At 45.1% G+C, this 19,003-nt stretch overlaps 1 protein-coding gene and 1 pseudogene across 3 annotated transcripts in view; one reads left to right on the top strand and one right to left on the bottom strand.

Moving 5' to 3' along the window:
- DMGDH (dimethylglycine dehydrogenase) overlaps positions 1 to 19,003 on the top strand; it is a 79,477-nt gene that overhangs the window by 57,094 nt on the left and 3,380 nt on the right. The window contains exon 15 of one of the 2 annotated variants that reach the window (XM_084800660.1): positions 11,645 to 11,779. The exons of the other annotated variant lie outside the window; for it this stretch is intronic. Within the exon in view, the coding sequence (XP_084656786.1) occupies positions 11,645 to 11,779 (135 nt within the window). The remainder of the gene's footprint in view (positions 1 to 11,644; positions 11,780 to 19,003) is intronic. 2 annotated transcript variants of the gene reach the window in all.
- LOC311608844 (eukaryotic translation initiation factor 2-alpha kinase 1-like) lies at positions 13,888 to 15,899 on the bottom strand (annotated as a pseudogene). The gene is made up of 2 exons: positions 14,119 to 15,899; positions 13,888 to 13,984 (listed from the first exon to the last, which is right to left on the bottom strand). The product of its transcript is annotated as a eukaryotic translation initiation factor 2-alpha kinase 1-like (transcript).

Here is a 19,003-nt window from a genome sequence, read left to right as displayed (position 1 = left end):
CCAGGCGTGGGGCTGCAGAGATGGCTCAGTGGTAAAGAGCACTGTCTGCTCTTCCAAAGGACCAGGGTTCAATTCACAGCACCCACATGGCAGCTCACAACTGTCTGTAACTCCAGTTCCAAGGGATCTGACACCTTCACACTAATGCACATAAAATTAAATTAAATAAAAAGTTTTTAAAAATCCAGGCATGACTGTAATATCAGTACTGGGTTAGCAAAAACAAGGGACTGGCCGGCCAGATGTTCTATTCTATTTAGTGGGCTCCAGGATCGGTGAAAAACCTTGTCTCCAAAAACAAGATGGAGAGAAACAGCACTTGGGATTATTTTACTTGTTCAGAAAGTACATGTATTCTATTTATTTCTTCTATTCTTTTTGGCTGTGAGCCTACCCTTTAACTGCTAAGCCATCTCCCTAGCCCTATTTATTTCTTTTGAATAGAATGGCACACTTCAATTCAGGTGCCAGCAATAGAAAATGTGCTCTGTCGTTTTATCTGCTGCGCCTAACTTGCGGCTGGCACATGAAGAATTTCAGTAAATGTATTTTGTTGGAGGCGGCGTTCAGAAATGCTATTAGGAAAGCAGTGGTGCCCGACAGAAAGGGGCTTTCTCGGCTGCCAGGCTAAGGAGTGATTTAAGGCTTTTGAGCAAGAAATGACACTCTGGTGATGGAAAACCGATTAAAAGAAAGCTGTTCGGGTGACAGAAAGATCTTCCCCGCCCCACCCCCGCCCCGCAATTACTCAAGGAGTCTAGCAAAGTAAGGGCAGAGGCTTTGCCTGAGCACAGGGTGGAGGAGGAAATAATGTGAGCAGTAGTAGGAGGCAGCATGGCAGACACCCGAGGGGCTGCCTGGGAAAAGGTGAAGAGAAAGACAAGGGATGATGTCAGGCATCTGGAAACACAGGACAGATGTGGCTGGCAAACTGGGAGGGTGTGTGGATGTGAAATAACCAAGAGGAAAGGTCCAGAAGGCAGCTAAGCCAGTGGGTATGGAGTTCTGTTCTGGAAGTGGGGACTTGGGTTCTTCAGGTATGCGCGGACATTAAAGGCAGGGGTGTCAGGAACTCCTGTGAGACTGCCCAACAGTAGCATTCACTGTGTTCCAGGGTACTGGCTGTCTCCCCCTGACTCTAAGAGGCAGCTAAGCAGGGTTGCCGAAGGATTTCAATGGTTTCTGTTCTGCTTGCTAGTCCAAGATTAGCTTAGTCCACAGATATCTCTGAGCACATAAGGAAGAAAAGATAAACCTCGCAAGCTGGCTATCCCTCCGATGAGGTAAAGAGCATCTGTTAACTTCACTAAACACAAGCCCCTTTGCATCTGATTGAAGCGCATAGGAGAATGCAGCCGTTCAGGAAACCCCGTACAGTTTTGCTAAGAGCTGGGCAAGGAAGGCTTTGGCTCGCTGCCAAGGCTTAGTTCTTCGTGCTTGCTTCCTAGATAGTTGTTTGCTTTGTGTTTTTTCTCTCTACCCGACTCCAGCCATCCCTGTGATGGGTGGCTAGTGGAGACCCTGCCCCGCCAGCATACAGGACCTCTCCATGTGCTCCAACACGCCTAAGAAACAGCATAGGATTTGCCTCTCAGCCCTCCACGTCCTCCTTTGTACCCCACGTCACACAACATGTGAGACAACACAATGCTGTGCAGACGGGGTCATAGTGTAATTTGATGTTTAGGGACCGATAAGGAAAATATTTACCTAGGTTTAACATAAACACAGGTTTTTTGTTTTGTTTTCCTAAACACGTTTTTTTTGGTCTGTGGTTGATTGAACTTACAGAATTTGCACAACTATGTTGTGAGAACGCTAAAGCTTAGAGTTGCTGGGGATATGTGTAAAAGTATACCCGATAAAGCCACAGGTCCATGCCTCAGTTTTCTTTTAAGTAGTAAGCTTCAAAGCCTAACTAATATTTTCTTTAAAACTGGATTGAACGAAAGTCATAGGCTATTTTAGCTTTCAGAAATTCTGGCTTGGTTTAAATGGTAATCATTCTCATGATTGGTCTGCCTTAGGCGTGTTTTAAGTGTTTTTTGCTCAGCCCCCAGATTATCTTGTTGGGATCTGAGACAGGGTTTTGCTACTTAGTCCAAACTCGCCCCATATTTGTGATCCTCCTGCCTCTGCCTCCCTCCCAAGTGCTAGGATTCCAAGTGTGTGCCACTATCCTTGCTCCTTGGGTTTCTGTTTTATCCCTTCCTTCATTGTACCCAACCAGCCAAGTCCCTTTTCTTGCTCCATAAAGACTTCTTGAGGGGAAGGAATTCTTGCCTGGCTAGTAATTTTGGCTAGGAAAATGCTAGTCGAGCCATTTCTCAGCCATCTGTGCTTAAGGGCCAAGAATGAAAACTTTATGTATGTGAGAGACTTCGTTTTCTAGCCAACAGTAACAGCTAAATTCATTCTTCAACATTTCGCTATAAAGGATCTATTGAAGATGTGCTCGCGGTACAGCAGAAAAAGCACCCCAGGGCTGAAGTCCAGAGCTGAGCTTCATTGCTCAATCTCTCTGTTATTGCAGGAAGACCTCCAGCCTTCGCTGGCCTTGCGGTCCTTGTAATCCGGCGAGGCTGTCCCAAGTCATATGATGCTGGAAGGCTTCTGCGGTTCTAATTCTGAATAGGAAACAAATAAGGCTGTGGTTTGTCTTGATGGGTGAAAGCGAAGTCAAACCTTTCCCCAATGAGTGGCGCCAGGACACAGCTTTCTCAGTGTCAAAGTCCTGCCCAGATGCACAGAGCCTCTCAGAACAGCTAGCCAAAAGGATGTTACAGTTGACACAGTCTCAGGCCAGCAATAACCTCGTGCTTCACAAAGGGGACCCTCCTCCGTGCTGTCCTCACTCATGCTCTGAGCCCATTTTGAACAAGAGGCCTTTCAGGTGTGCATGAGGGACGGTGGCAGGAGACTGCCACCTGTCCATTCTGCCCCTTGGAGTGGGCAGTAACCAGCAGGGCTCTCCACCGCTGTCTATGAACCTGAAAAATGCAGAATAGGACTGGGGCGCCCGTGCCTGGTTCCTGGCGATTCTGGGTTGTGGGATGTGAGATTTCTCTCTATCTTTAAAACTTTTAACATTTGGTTTTAAAGAATTTGAGCCGAAAACTTAAGTCAAACCGATGACCCCTCTAGGCGCTAGTTTTTAACTCTTATTTTATGTGGGGTTCCTTAATGCCTCTACCTCCTTTCCATCAATCCCCCAACACTAGGTAGGAAAGGAAGGTTAGAGGGGAAAGGAGGCATAGATCTCTTCTTTCTCGGAGTCTCTATGCTCCCTCCCTTCTTCCACCACCGCAGCCTCCTACTCAACAGCCGCTCTTGCCCGCCTCTTGGAAGCATCCTTGATGCACCCTTCTCCCGCCCCACCCAGGAATTAAACTAACTGCATCCAGCAAAGACCACGCCCCTCTCCAGCCTGGTATCAGCTGTGGATAAACCAAGGCAGTCCCATATCCTACACTTGGGATTAAAACAAAAACCTGTATATGTAACATAACTGAGTTTTAAAAGAAACCGAAACTTCCCACTACAGACACACTTGAATTTTCTGATGGCATTTTCACTCCATATAAACGGAAAAAAGAGGTGCAAGGTTTCCCCCTTGTTCTCTCCTCTGGTCTGTGGCAGGCCCCTCTCCCAACTCTGTACCCAAGCCTTCCTCCACAGCAGCTGTCAGACTGAGTTGCCCTGAAACTCACTTCCCAAATACACTGGTTTAATTTATTTCATTCGCATTAGCATCAGGGTAGCATGCATACCATTAATAGGGCTAATAGAGGATGGGTAAGTACCTTACACTTAATACCTATTATATATATATATGTGTGTGTGTGTGTGTGTGTGTGTGTGTGTGTGTATGTTATATTTAGTGTGCATTACATGTGGCTGCCTTAATGACTTTTATTGATATTTAAAGGTAATACTTTTTTTTTAATGCCAAGACTGTTTTTAAGCTGAAGTCTTGGTGTCCCAGAAATGCGTACATTTCTCAAAGACATCAACTGATGTTTATCTTATTCATCAATGACTCATTAAACAGATGCATTTCTGCTCGTGGGTCCCTCTGAAAACACCACCTCTAATTACAACATAACCTTCAGACACATTTCTTCCCCTTTATAATTAATTAGTAGGTTGTAGAGCCTAATCTACTATCTTGGGAAGCAAGCCAAGTAAAACAGGAATGAAATATCATGGCCACACTTTAAGTCTTCCCAAATTGGGAAACCAGCTAGATTGGAAAGGGTGTGTAAGGTGGGCAGAGTCTGGCTTCTCTCTGTGCCCCAGGTTTGTATATTAGTTACTTAATTCATTGCTGTGACAAAATGCCAGATAGAAACAAGCTAAAAGAAGAACAATTTATTTTGGCTCCGGGTTCCAGAGGGCTCAGTTCATGCATTTGAGTATAACGTCATGGTGAAAACACATGAGTGAGGAACTTCACTTTATGGCCAACAGGAGGCAGAGCAGAGCTGGATTATAAAGAGGCACCAAGACAAGCTATGCTCCCCAGAACATTCCCCAACAACTTCCTACAACCAGGACCAGCAACTCCCATAAGTCTATGCAAATTCTGAATTCAGCAGTGGACTAAACCATTAAGTCAGAGCCCTTCCCCCGCTTTCTAACCTCTCCAAGTGCCCTGGCCAGCATAGCAAGGTGTAAGCAACCTTGGCATTTCTCCATTCAGCCACGCTGACTAGATGGACCATCACAGGATGTGTGACCGTTGAGGGTTTGGTTATTACAAAATTGTTTTCACAGAACTGTGTCTGAGGATGGCGTTGCTCACAAGATAATGTCCCCATTTAGGACAGAGCTGTCAGATTTCAGTAGTACCAGCCTGTAGAGTGTTTTCAAACAGTCTACACTACAAAGCTACCAACTAATGAACTAATGAATGCCAACCACATAAAAGAAACATCTAAAAAAGCATTTTCTTTTAGAGAACTTGTCTGTTTGTTTATTGACCTTATTTTGAGATAAGATCTCTCTAAGTAGCCTAGGTTGGCCTTAAACTCAAAATCCTCTGGCCTTGACCTCCCAAGGGCTAGAACTACAGGCATGGACCACCATCTATAACCAGCCTTTTGAGTATTTCTATCAGCCATGCCTTCCAGGATCCAGATACAGATATTTAAAAAAAATATCTACAGATGGTGGTTTGTGTTGCCATGTCCCTGAAGTAATTCTTCTGTGAAACGGATACACACCTGGTACTGGGATGGCCAAACTTACAACACCAGCTGTGTTGGACACATAGCCAGTGCCTAGCAAACCATGAATGTTACTTATCAAGAATTACTCTTTACTGAATTATTATTCTTAGTTTGTTACTGGAAGTTTTGGGGAACCCCACCAGGAGTGCCACCTGTTACCAGGGAAATTGGGGCCCCCTTTAGGCTTCTTATTCTTGTTAATAACAGAATTCGAGAACAGACTCAGAAGCAATCTCAAGTACTGTTTTATTAGAGTTTAAAAGAAATGCCGGAAGGGTAGGCAACTGTAAATCTTAGCAGGGGATTAGAGAGAGGAAGAGAGACAGCTGTGCTGGTTGTAAGCAGCCATGTTGAGGAAGCAGGGGACGGGTCTGAGGTGAGCAGGTAACAATATACAAAGAACGGGAGACAGTCCAGAGTGCCCAGGAAAGCAAGCCTAAGCTTTGTCAAGTGTTTGGGAAAAGGACAAAGACAAAAGGGAGAAAAAGGAAAAGTTATACTTCCATGAATAATTAAGACTTGTGGACAGATGGAACCCAGACCCATAGCTGCAGCTCCAAAGCCAACTTCGCCAGTGACAGACTTTCTAGGAATGACAGTTGACATTACTGTAACATTGCTCATCTGAAGAGGAAACCATAAAGGTCATTTAGGAGTGGCTGGAGAGAAGGCCCAGGATCTAAGAGCATGTAGCAATCTTGCAGAGGACCAGTTCTGTACCCACCACCCACTTCTGGTGGCTCACCTTTTATCACCTGTAACTCTAGCTCCAGGGGATCTGGACCCCTTGGGTTCCCAAAGTCACATGTGTATATGCCCCCCCCTCCCTGGCAACACATACATATACACATACTAAAATAGAAAATAAACCTCTAAAAGATAAAAATCACTTAGGAGATACACTGAAATTGGGGAACAGATATAACTTTAAAAAGATTTATTTATTTATTTATGATGTATACAGTGCTTTACCTGCATGTGCGCCTGCATGCCAGAAGAGGGCAGCAGACCTCATTATGAACAGCCATGTGGTTGCTAGGAACTGAACTCAGGACCTCTAAAAGAGAAGCCAGTGCTCTTAACCTCTGAGCTATGCCTCCAGGCCCTTCACCACTCCACCTAGCTTTTTTTTTTTTTAAACCATGAAAATCTAGAGACCCAATTTTAAAGTGGCTCATCAGAAGGGGTGAAAACTGCAGTTCTGGTCCCATTGTCACCTACAGTCTTCAGACATGGGTGAGCGGAGACAGACGCCAGAGATTGCTTCTTGCATCCTTAGGTGAGGACCAGGGTCTTTCCTGGAACGGCTTTCAGGGTTATTGCCTCTAAAATATCTAGTAATCTCTATATCCCATTCTTAACAGTTTTGTTTGTTTTGTTTCAAAGACAGCGTCCACCCAAGCTTTTCTGCTCGTTTCAGGTTTCCCTGGCACACCCTTGCTCCTTCTTACCCTTTGGTACAATCATGAATTTGGCAAAGGCAGAGTTAGGCTGCTTTCCAGCTTATACCCATCCCAGTAGTGCTCAACTCCATAGTTTTCATCCACCGGTCTTTGTTTCTAAAATGTGTGGTCACCTTCAACTCCTATGACCTTTGCAGTGGTGGGGCAGTCATTGGCTTCAGTGACTCAGTGAAGGTGGCCAAAAGCAGTACAGGCCCATTGGTGTTGGTGTTGCTCTTCTTCTTTTCTTCTTCTTCTTCTTCCTCTAATGATTTTTTCACATCGTCCCCAAATGCCCCCTAATTCTGTCTTTCCCAGTGCTCTTTCCCTCAACCACTCGCAACTGAACCCTCCTTTCCCATCCCCGCCCACCCTAGTCCACCCACAGAATCTATTCTATTTCTCCTTCCCAGGGAGATTTATATGTCCCCCTTCCCTCCACCTTGAGCCCTTCTTGTTCCTTAACCTCTCTGGGTCTGTACATCGTAGCATGATTACTCTTTATTTAACAGCTAATGTCCACTTATAAGTGAGTACGTATCACATTTGTCTTTCTGGGTCTGGGTTACCTCACTCGGGATGATTTTTCTTTTCTCTAATTCCATCCATTTGCCTGCAAATTCCATGATGTCATTGCTTTTAACAGCCGAGGGCATATGCCAGAAGGATGCTCCATCCTGCCTTAAGGGCACTTGCTCAGCTGTGTTCCGAGCAGCTTTATTCATAACAGAAAATGGAAACCACCTAGAAGTCCCTCAACTGAGGAATGGAGAAAGAAAGCTTGGTTCTTAAACAGTTTTCAGATAGTTTGTAGTTGGTTGAGCTGACTCATATCTTTTAGACCCCATCCTGTCATCTGTGTTGTTGAGAAGGTCAAATCATAATTAGATCCAAGCACCTTTGGTGAGGTCTGCATGGGTCATAGTTATGATAGAACCTTGTAAAGTTATGGGATAATTTGAGGCCCTTTTCTAGTCACCTTCTCTAGCTCTCAAATAATAAGGCAGAGACCTATTAGATGTATTACTCAACAAGCTTTAAAGCAGTAGAGCTGGGCAGATCTACTCTAACCCTCTATGTTTGTCTGGCTACTATCCAGCTCCGCACCCCAAAATTGCCTGCCATATTGGTCCTGCCTAGCCTGCTTCTGCTCCATCTGGTCAGTCCTCAAGACCAAGTCCTTTCTCTCCCCTTTGTTCCTTCTCCTCTCTCCTTTTGGGATCCCTGCCTAAGACCGCCTAACTGGATCGGAAGTCCCGCCTCCCTGCCTCTTCTGCCCAGTCATTGGCTCTCAGCTTCTTTATTATCCAATCAGAGGTAACCGAGGAGCAACGTTTACACAGCCTTGATTTCTTAGAAAGGACAATACCCACATCCAAACTGGATTGCAGGAGACATAGAAATCAGCACATGAATACACAGTGCAACCAGACCAACCCCCCAATGCCCCCCGAAACAGAACCTGCTTAACTCAAATCTCAACTCCAGCAATTCCCGCTGCCAAGTGCTTTCCTGGCAGAATGCTGCCTGTGCTCAGCCCCGATCAATAGATCAATTGATAGCTCGCCCTTCCCTGAATGCCCGCCAAGCACACTTCCATTCTAGTCTTTTGCATTCTGCCTTCACACATTAGATGGCATCTGTGATATTTACGCTCTGGTAGAATTCAAGTCTCAGATTGGCCTTGCTGCCTGTGTGCATCCATGCATGGTGCTCCTGTGTTTGCAGGCATGTCCAGTTTATCTACTTTCTCCCTGCCATGTTAGAGCAGGTCTGGGTTCAAGACTAAATGTGTTGTTCTACTTACAGAAGGAGTCCGCATTTCTTTCCTGAGGCCACAGGATTGCGTTCTATGTAATAAGCGTCTGACACCCAGCAGGGACTTAGCAGATGAATACATAGTTGCTAGAAAAATCTTTTTTGTTTGTTTGGGTATTTGGGGGCGGGGGGGGGGGCGGGAGAAGGGGAGGCAGTAGGAGTGTGTAAGATACTATATAACTCTGGCTGTTCTGGAACTTTCTACGTAGACCAGGCTGGCCTCCAACTCACAGAGATCTGCTTGCCTCTGCCTCCTGAATACTGGGATTAAAGGCGTGCGCCACCACACCCAGGTCTGCTAGAACATTCTTCAGTAGCAGACTGCCAATAGCTTTTGAGATTGGAATCATGGAGATTCAGGTTCCATGACAGGAGACAAGGAACGATTAAAGAGCCGCCAGCATTCTGCAAATCACACCGTGTAAGGCGCTAGCCACTTCTCGGTTCTCACTGCTTTCCACCCAATCCGTCACAGGCCTTTTAATTTTTTTTTTCCCCACAGATGTCGTCTCCTATGAAGACAAAGATTATGACTAACCTCCGTCTTCATCTCTTGTAGCAAGTTTTCTTTTTAAAAAGGAGCAAAAGTTTTTGCCATTATATAAAGTTTTTTTTTTTTTTTTGGACATAGTTAACTGTAGTGAACATTAATTTACTGTGACTTTGGTTTTATAACCTATTAGATGGTCCATTAAGCGATGGAAGATAATGAACATTTGAAAGAGCTTGAAATTTTTTTGTATCATTTATATATCTAATGTTTTTGTTAAAGGCAAATGTATATAAATGTCTATAACACTCTTATCTTTAAAAATACAAACTACAGCAGTGTAATTTGCTGTAATAAAATAGCCTGGCAAAGTGTCCTAAGGAAGAAGGGGTTTGCTTAGGTTCACAGATTGCGGGAACAGACTACTGGAGTGGGACGGCATGGCGGTGGTAGAGTGAGGCAGCTGGTCGTGTTGAATTCAAATAAGGAAGCAGAGGAAGGGCCAGCAAGATGGCTCACTGCGTAAAGGTGCTTGCCGCCAAAGTGGAGACCCCGCCCTTAATCCCTGAGAACTCACGTCGTAGAAGGAAAACACTAACTCCATCAACTTGTTCTCTGACTTCTTCAGTATATTGTGTGTGGCTCACACAGCCGCCCACTCCTCCCCAACACACAAATAGATTAATAAATCTTTTTAAAAACTTTATTCAAAAAAGGAGAGAGAGAGAGAGAGAGAGAGAGAGAGAGAGAGGGAGGGAGTTCCAGGACAGCCATGGCTACATAGAGAAACCCTGTCTTGAAAAATGGGGGGAAAAAAAAAAGGGAAGAAGCTATTAAAGAAATGTACCAAAATGCTTACAGGGTTCTGTGTAGCTATTACCACCAAGGACACCTCACTTGCTTTGTATTGTTTATATTCTCTAGTCAGCATTGATCATACAGTATGTATATATATATATATATATATATATATATATATATATATATTTCATTTATTATGTGTGTGAGTATACACACATACACAGAGGCTTTGCCATATCTATGGAGGTCCGAGGACAACTTGAGGGAGTCAGTTTTCTGTACCATGTGGGTTCAAGGGATCAAACTCAGGGCATGAGGCTTGGAGGTAATACCTTTGTCCTCTGAGCCATCTCACCAGCCCCTAATCAGAAGACTTTTAAGCCTATATACTTAATTATAAAACCTTTTTTTTTTTAAAGTAAAAATCTTATCTAGGAATCTGAATGAGTCACCTTCTATGGTCTCCCCTCCTCAGCTCCTCCGGCAGCACCTTACCTCACATATTGGCGTTCTTTATGGTGTCATGCTCTGGGTGTACCCTAAAGCTGGTTTTACCATCTGGGTCACACAGGGAAAGGAGAGAGAATTGGACTTTGATTTTGTACAGTATTTAAACCTTGGCTAATGGAAATCACAATATAAACCTTAAATTCTGGCCATGGAGGGCATCCTTGGCATGAACCATTGTTTTCTTTTGGGCTAGTGAAAAAGGTAAGGTTGCTTCTCCGGGTCGTGGGTTTCTTTGTTTCGGGGTGTGTGTGTGTGTGTGTGTGTGTGTGTGTGTGTGTGTGTGTGTGTTTGTGTGTGTGTGTGTGTGTAGTTAATCTGTATGAGATAACTGATTTTGTGACTTTCGCTTTTGTTGCATCTCTGATGTCTTTCTGCAGAGGTATGCTTTGCGTATCAAATTCCCTCTTCACCCCATAAGACATGCTTGTGGAGGCTTATGATCTTCTCACAGGGGGTACCCCTATCCCCTGGGCACTGTCCTTGAGCTTAACCTCTGACATGTGGCTTTGTCTCACGTCATCCATGGTCCCCTGGCATCCTGGCTGGGTCAACTGTATCGTCCTCTCCTTATTATTTGGTGTCCCCACTGGCCAGTTATTGCTCTCCCATGTGCCCTGCTCAGCTGTGGGGCATATGACTAGTTCATAAGGGGGAAATCTTGAAACTGGAAGAGGAGTGTCATCTGTCATGTGTTTCCTGAAGAAGGAAAAAAAAAAAAAAGAAGGGCAAAGAACAGGCTTCAAGAACAAGGTCTTTGTCACAGACACACGCATCTGACTCACTCTGTAACCCACAGCCTAGCATGACGCCTTCCTCGGAGTCAAGTTCAGTGTCCGGCTCGAATGTCTCCTGAATGAACTAATGAGGGAACCCCAATAGTTAACACATCGCGGGGAATGTTTACTCTGAAGGAAATGTAGCAATTTGGGAGATTCTTTTGGTATTGCATGTTATAAAAAAGTTTGTTTCTTATAAAGTGCTTCCAATGGCTAGAAATTGAGACATACCTTGTTCAGATACCTGATACCACTGTCCAAACTCATTAGATATGGGGGGACACTTTTGTACCCTACCATCATGGTGCAGTGCGTTACGCTTTTCTGCTGAGGCAGTTCTGGTAAAATTGTCAGCCCAAGTCATCACATTAAGCCAAATGTATTCCCAAGGAATGGGTGGCTGGTACTGTCGTTTGGGCACTAAGAAATATTTGTCTAGACGTTTGATTCAATCTGTATTTTTATTTAATGTGTAATTGGTGAGAAAATAGCAAAGGCAAATTTAAATGCTCGCATCCCTAACCTTGTCACGGTTTCTGAGCCCTCATTCATCATCATTATCTTGGATTCCTGCAGCCAGCTGACTTCATAGGGAAGCAGGCACTGAAGCAGATTAAAGCCAAGGGGCTGACTCGGAGGCTGGTCTGCCTCACCTTGGCAACGGAGGACGTGGATCCAGAGGGAAATGAAAGCATTTGGTACAAGGGCAAGGTGAGTGCCAGGGCCACTGCATCACCCACGACCAAACTTCTCCATGCACTGCCAGGGTGGCTTTTGTTTTTTCTTCTAATTTACTCACTTATTGAAAGGATGGCACAGCTTTGATTTCTGAGGTGACAAAAAAAAAAAAAAAAAAAAGAAAGAAAGACTTAACGGACAAGAAACTGAAATACTGCTCTTTTTTTTTTTTTTTTGCAAGCAGAAGAGTCTATGTGTATTAAAATATATATAACCAAAGATTATTTTAAATATCAGGAAACAATATATATATTTATATATGTGAATAGAAAAGATGGGTTTCATAAGGATTTGCTATCCTGATTTAGTTTCTCAGGAATCTCTTTAAAAGACACAATTAATGTACCAACCACAAACCCAAGTGAACACATCATGAGAGTGAGGCCCGAAGCTTAGAGGATGATTTGAGAAGTAGCCACTACTTCCTTCTTCAGGAAGACTACAGTTAACCATCTTTTAACTTCGAATTGTTCATGTCATTTTTGAAGTTCAGTATTACCAGGGTTAGTGGGACTCCATTCCCTTCACCTTTTCTATTTGTAAAGTCTAGCATGGCCCAGCGTTTGGATGTGATTTGGCTGATGTGGGATGCTCAGTGAGATGACGGGGAGAGAGAGCACTGGCTTCTCGGGGCTTTCCTAAGAGCTGTTATATCCTATGTGGAGTAGGATCAGCTTTGTTATTACACAAAGCCCAGGGATCCTGGACCAGGGTTTTTCCTCATCTACTGCAGTGTCTCTGACATCTGTTTTCATTTTCTCCATCCCTTTAGTGGCAGTGGCTGGAGGCAGGGACCCTGTAACATCAAATCATAACCTCAATGAACAGACACACAAATCAAGGCACAAGCCTTGTGCCATAGAACTGATGTGGTTGGCATGCCCCCACACAGCCAGGGGTTTTTTTTTCACATTCACTCATTTAGTTTTGTAGCATCCCTACTAGGTATGCATGATCATTTCTGTTGTAAAAAAAATGAGGCTTTGGGGTTCAGAGATATTGGGGAAATCCTTTGAGGTTCCACAGCTAGTGACTGGTTGATGGAGCTGAGTTCAGTCCACCTATATTTGGGCTTTGGTTCTTGACCTTTGCTCTAAAGAATGCTCACTATTCCAGTTTGTCCTTCTTGGGTCCTTGCTGGTGTACCTCCGAAGTCACTTTACAACTTAACTATATGCCACAGTTCTGCATGTGGGCATGTTGTCACACATGGTGAAGCTCACAGGCTTACTTCAGATTTCCAGTTCCTTTCTGCCATCCCGGGCTGGCCTCCACTTCCCACCTCAGCAGGGGGTTGAGGTCACTCTTCCGCTTGAGCTGTTCCTTCCTCACGGCATTTCCTTCCCCTTTCCTTTCTCTACCCTTGTTTCAGCCTTCCTCCCTTTGCCTTTTAAAGAGAGATTTATTTATATTATTTTATGACTATGAGTGTCTTGCCTGCCTGTATGTATGTGCCTTACATGTGCCCGATGCCTGCAGAAGTCAGAAGAGAGCTGTGGACCCCCTAGAAATGGAGTTACAGATGGTTGTGAGCCACCGTTTGGGCTCTGAGAATCAAACCCAGGACTTCTGCAAGAGCAGCAAGTACTCTTAGCCGCGGAGCCATCTCTCTAGCTCTAGACGTCCCTCCTTTCTTTCTTGTGGGTTTTATTTTATTTAGAAGTTAGTAAAAATCAAGTGCAATGCACTGAGATGACTGCCGGCCAGAGGGCAGGCACTTTATGGCGTCAGAGATTGCTGTCTGAGAATGTTCTTGTTCGTTCAGGTGGTCTGGCGAGTGGAGGGCTTTAAAACAGAAATGAATCCTTGGAGACTGAGAGACAAAGGTAGAAAACACAACATCCCAGCTGCTAAGATCACTTGGAGGCAGAGGCAGGAGGAAGAGGCTTGATTTAGTGCAGTCTTGGGTCACGAAAGGATTCGTTGAGGAAAAGGAAGCTGGGGTCCTTTTACATCTTTGCACAGGTTTGCTAAACACAACTGGGAGTCACACCATCTGTCCCAGCTAAGGGTTGGAAACTGGCATTCCCATTGACTGTTTTAAGAGTGTAAGTCTATTTTTACACGATTAACAGCACGATTCAGGCTGCACAGGTAGGTCCTATTCCCCCTCTCATCCCTTTGTCCTGACAAAGGAGGCTTGGTTGCTTCTTTAGTTCTTCAATTTCTTTTTCTTGTTCTATTATTTTATTTATTTATTTATTTATTTATTTATTTATTGAGACAGGGTTTCTCTGTGTAGCCTTGGCTGTCCTGGACTAACTTTGTAGACCAGGCTGGCCTCAAACTCACAGCTGTCCACCTGCCTCTGCCTCCCGAGTGCTGGGATTTCTTGTTCTATTATTTTCATCTGCAATGTGAGGTTAACATTCCCACGTGTCTGAATCAAAGTCCCCTCTGCAGCAGCTGCAGATCAGACAGCCTCCGCGATGCATTCCTCCCAGTTAGGAACTGGATATACTTGGCTAGCCCTAGACACTGTTGACTGAGGGATTCGGGTATCCGACCAGTCCTTATGCCTGTTAAGATGGCCGCTCGCTCCACTTTTGTCCCTGATGGCTGAAGGAGCGCAAGCAGAACCAAACCCAAGCTGTACATATCTGAGTTGGCGTCATACTCGGATCCTTCTAACTGCTCAGGTGACGCATTGATAAGTCCCCACTCTGGATGTATGTATCAGCGTTTCTTTTCCATTTCTGTTGGTCCAATCTGTGCTCTTCTGTGTGGTGTCTGCACAGGCCAGACCAAAATCTCCTATTTTTACTTTCTGAAGAATAATATTCCCAGGCTTCAGATCTCGGTGGCCAATGGCCATGTTGTGTATGCTAAAGGACACCTTCCACCAATTCTTGAAAAATTTTTGTTGCGACACTGGCCATAACATAGGGACAGGCGGTTTCATCCAAGTATTCCTGGTTTGGCTTGTTCCTCTCAGCTATCCAGTCCTACACGGAGAGCTCACATGGCTGCATCTGGATGATGCAACATCAGGTGGTACCGAACCTCTGTCTGCCCCAGCAGGTTCAAGTTGTCTTCAGAAGACTCATCCCTGGACGTAAAAGTCCCTTCCGAGTCTGAGCTATGCATGCCCCAGCGGCAGCTGGTTTTGACAACCGGTCAGACAGAGCCAAATCAGTCAAGCCATTTTCTCAGAGCTCAATGGATGATTCAAACTCACAGCTGCTCTGATCGCTAAATTGGCCATGTAGCTCACCAAGTTGTTATTCTCATTTTTAATGTCAGATTCGCCCAAAGGTTTTTCTTTTTCAGGGGGTGAGTTCAGCAAAGATAATGGATGAACTGCTCTCATTATCTTTAATATCTACCTTGATCTCTGTCCCCTTCCTTCTCCGACAGCACTTCCAGAGAGGGCAGCTGACTGGGATCTCTGTCTTGTGGCTGAACCACAGGAACATGTTCTATCCATGTAGTGTGATAACCAACAGTATTGGGATGTTGGAGACCTGCCAGAACTTTTACTTCCCGTAGCACGTTCATACAGTCTGTTTTAGTTTAATTCCTAATCAGGCTTTTCTTAATTGCATAAGGCTGACCATCTAGTTTGTTCCGGACCTTGTATACTCTTCCATATCCTCCTTTTCCTGAGAGAGCAAGCTCTTCAAACTCGTTTAAGTAGCGTGGCCTTTGGGCTTCCAAAGCTATCTTCCTGGATCTGCTTTTCTGTAAGGCTCTTCCTCACAATGACCCCCGCGAGCCCGGTCTCTGGCAGAGCAAGTGGTGGCTCTGTGCTGGTGCAGCCTCAACGAACTGAACTCATCGCTGCAGGTAAATTAAGGCAGCAGCCCCCGTCTTGAGAAAAGTCTGGCGGAGTAATTTAGACACCTGCTTCGAATGATGCAGCTTCGGCTCAGGGTACGTGGCTCCAGGAGACACGCAGCAGCTGGGTTGCCGCTACAAAAGGGAATGTGGGCTGCTGCAGGGGTTCTCTTAACACTTGGAGTTCTGCTGGGACATCGGACTTTGGGGTGTGAGACCTCTGTGGGAAGTCGATGGCAGGGGGCCGCGGCCACCATGCACCCACTGACCCCCACTCCCACCCGCGCGGCATCATCCTCCATGTTGCTTTCCCCATCCCCGGAGCCGCCCGCCCCCCCTCGCCCCCCCCCCACTTGCTGCTGTGAGTGCTGACAACAGGCGCTCTCTTCGTGTCCCTTGACACCGTTGGCCTCAATATTCTTCCCTTGACTTCATTTATTTCTTTCTTTCTTTCTTCCTTCCTTCCTTTCTTTCTTTCTTTCTTTCTTTCTTTCTTTCTTTCTTTCTTTCTTTCTGTCCTGGACTTGCTTTGTAGACCAGGCTGGCTTCGAACTCACAGAGATCTGCCTGCCTCTGCCTCCTGAATGCTGGGATTAGACTTCATTTCTTTTTTTTTTTTTTTTTTTTTTTTTTTTTTTTTTTGGTTTTTTGAGACAGGGTTTCTCTGTGTAGCCTTGGCTGTCCTGGACTCGCTTTGTAGACCAGGCTGGCCTCGAACTCACAGCGATCCCCCTGCCTCTGCCTCCCGAGTGCTGGGATTAAAGGCGTGCGCCACCACGCCCGGCTTTCATTTCTTAATATACCTTCTCAGCTAGGAATTCTTGGTAATCCCAGTACTCAGTGAGTTGAAGCAGGAGGATTATCAGTTTAAGGCCAGCCTGAGATACACAGTGAATTTTAGGCCAGCCTTGGGGTTACATAGCAACCCCTGTTCTTCCTCAGACTTCAAATTTGCCTACAGTTGCCATGATTTCTGCCACTCACTGGCTGTGCTATTAAATAGCACCTTGGCCTAATGCTAACTTCAGTTTCATATATAAAAAATAAAGCCCCCGGATAGGATAATGTCTATGGCTGTCTTAGTTAGGGTTACTATTGCTATGACAAAACACCATGGCCAAAAAGCATGTTGGGAGGAAGGAGTTTTATTTGGCTTACACTTCCGCATCACTAAAGGAAGTCAGGACAGGAACTCAAATGGGACAGGAACCCAGAGATAGCAACTGATGCAGGGGCCATGGCGGGATGCTGCTTACTGGCTTGTTTACCATTGCTTGCTCATCCTGCTTTCTTATAGAACCCAGGACCACCAGTCCAGGGCTTTTCACTTTCATGGTCGACAGGCAGAAAATGGGGGTAAGAACAATAACAGAAAGAAGCCCAAGTAAGATGTAAAGGCCATAGACACAGTCCTGGTGACTCACTTCCTCCATTAGGCTCTCCCTCCTACCTTCACCACCTCCCAGTAAGGCCATCATATTAGGGATCCATCAGGGGACCACACTGACTAGATTCAGCACCCCCATAATCTGTTTGTAACCGGAAATACCCTCATAGACGTATGCAGAGCTGGGCTTTGCTAACCTCACAGGTGTTTCATAACTTAAATAAGCTGTCAATCAAAATTAACCACTGCAGTGGTCTGCAGTTTCCAACATTCTGCTTTGCTCAGCCATGAAGTCGTGCCAACATGGCCTCTATGCATCTCCGTGCCAATTACAACCAACTGACAGACTTCTGGCCATAGTAAATATGATCGCACCCAAACTGAAGTTAGCAAACCCAAAAATCCAAGCTCTACTTTTAAATGGCTATCTCCTCTGACAAATGTACATACAGGGTTTATATCTTTTTTTTTTATTTTCCTGTGATTTAAAGACAGGGTCTTATGTTGCGCAGGCTGGCCTTGAGTCCACTCTGTAGCTGAGGGTGGCCTTGAACTTCTAATACTTCTTCTTCCTTCCAAGTGCTGGCTGGTATTTCAGGAACATGCCACCATATCCATCTTTATTCTGAGCTAGGATTGGAGCCCAGGGCTTTGTGCATGCTAGGCAGGTGCTCTCCTAATTGGACCACATCCCCAACCCAATTTATGTTTCATCTTTCTTACCACATGCCAGCGGCTAATAGAGTTCTAGCGGGTTACAGGCCCCTCCCTCTTGAATTCCCTAATGTAAGCCTGTCTGCTCTAAATGCCCTCCTCTTTTTATCCTTATTTCCAAAGATCATTTTTTTAAAATGTTTTTAAATGTTTGAATCGCCACACTAATTGTGTGTGTTTTGGAGGGACAGTGTGACACTTTAATGCATGACACGATGTGTGGTGATTCAATCAGGGTGATTGGCATCTCCATTGTCACGGACATTACCATTTCTTTGTGTTGAGAGCATTTATTTTTGGTTGTTGTTGTTGTTGAGAGAGACAGACAGAGAGAGAGACAGAGAGACAGAGAGAGAGAGAAAGAGACACAGAGAGAGACAGAGACAGAGACACACAGAGAGGCAGAGACAGAGAGAGACAGAGTCAGAAACAGAGACAGAGAGACTCTATGTAGTCCTGGCTATCCTGGAATTTACTATATAGACCAGGCTGGCCACACCTGCCTCTACTCCTGAGCGCAGGGATTAAAGTTATATACCAAATATCAGAAGCTATCCTTCTCAGTCATATACTCTTCATATTTTGGGGCGATATATATTTTTTACTTTCTGTTTCCCCACTGTGCTTTAGTTCCCCTTGCTTTTGGTATTTGATACTCTATTCCTATAAATATTCCCAGTGTTGGAGCTAGAGAATAAGGTTTATGTGTTTATTCAACACATATGCGCCGGCCATGTTATCAGCCCACAACAAATTAAGCAGAAGAGAACCATTGTCTTGTGGTGAAGGGGGTGAAAAACAAGGAAAGCCCATGAAACACACGCACATCAAATGGTAACAAGAAGCCTTTGGGAAAGCAGAGCCCAAGTGGGGGCTGGGCAATGCCTGTACTTAAATATGGTTTAAGTTTTCAAAAAATCAAGACATAAGGGCACTTTAGTTCTGAAAGACTTTTAGCAACAAAGGAAGTTTTTAGGAAGAAGCTTACAGGAACCTCTAGAGATTTCAGGAGGTAGTAGTACTGCTCGTTGTTGGTATTGCTCTCCTCCTCCTCCTCCTCCTCCTCCTCCTCCCCTTTCTCCTCCCCCTCCTCTTCTCCCTCCTCCTCTCCCCCTCCTCCTCCCTCTCTCCCATCCTCCCCTCCTTCCTACTCCCCTCCCCTCCTCTTCTTCCCTTTCTCCTCCTCCTCCCCTCCCCTCCTCTTCCTCTCCCTCCTCCTCTCCCTCCTCCGCCCCTCCCCTCCCCTCCTCCTTCTCCCCTCCTCCCCCTACCCTTCCTCCTCTTCTGTGTACAGATTGTAATGCGTAAGGACAGTGAAA

This window comes from Acomys minous (genome assembly GCF_964271855.1).
Source record: "Acomys minous genome assembly, chromosome: 11".
Taxonomy (NCBI): Eukaryota; Metazoa; Chordata; class Mammalia; order Rodentia; family Muridae; genus Acomys; species Acomys minous.
This window is presented reverse-complemented; position numbering and strand designations above follow the sequence as displayed.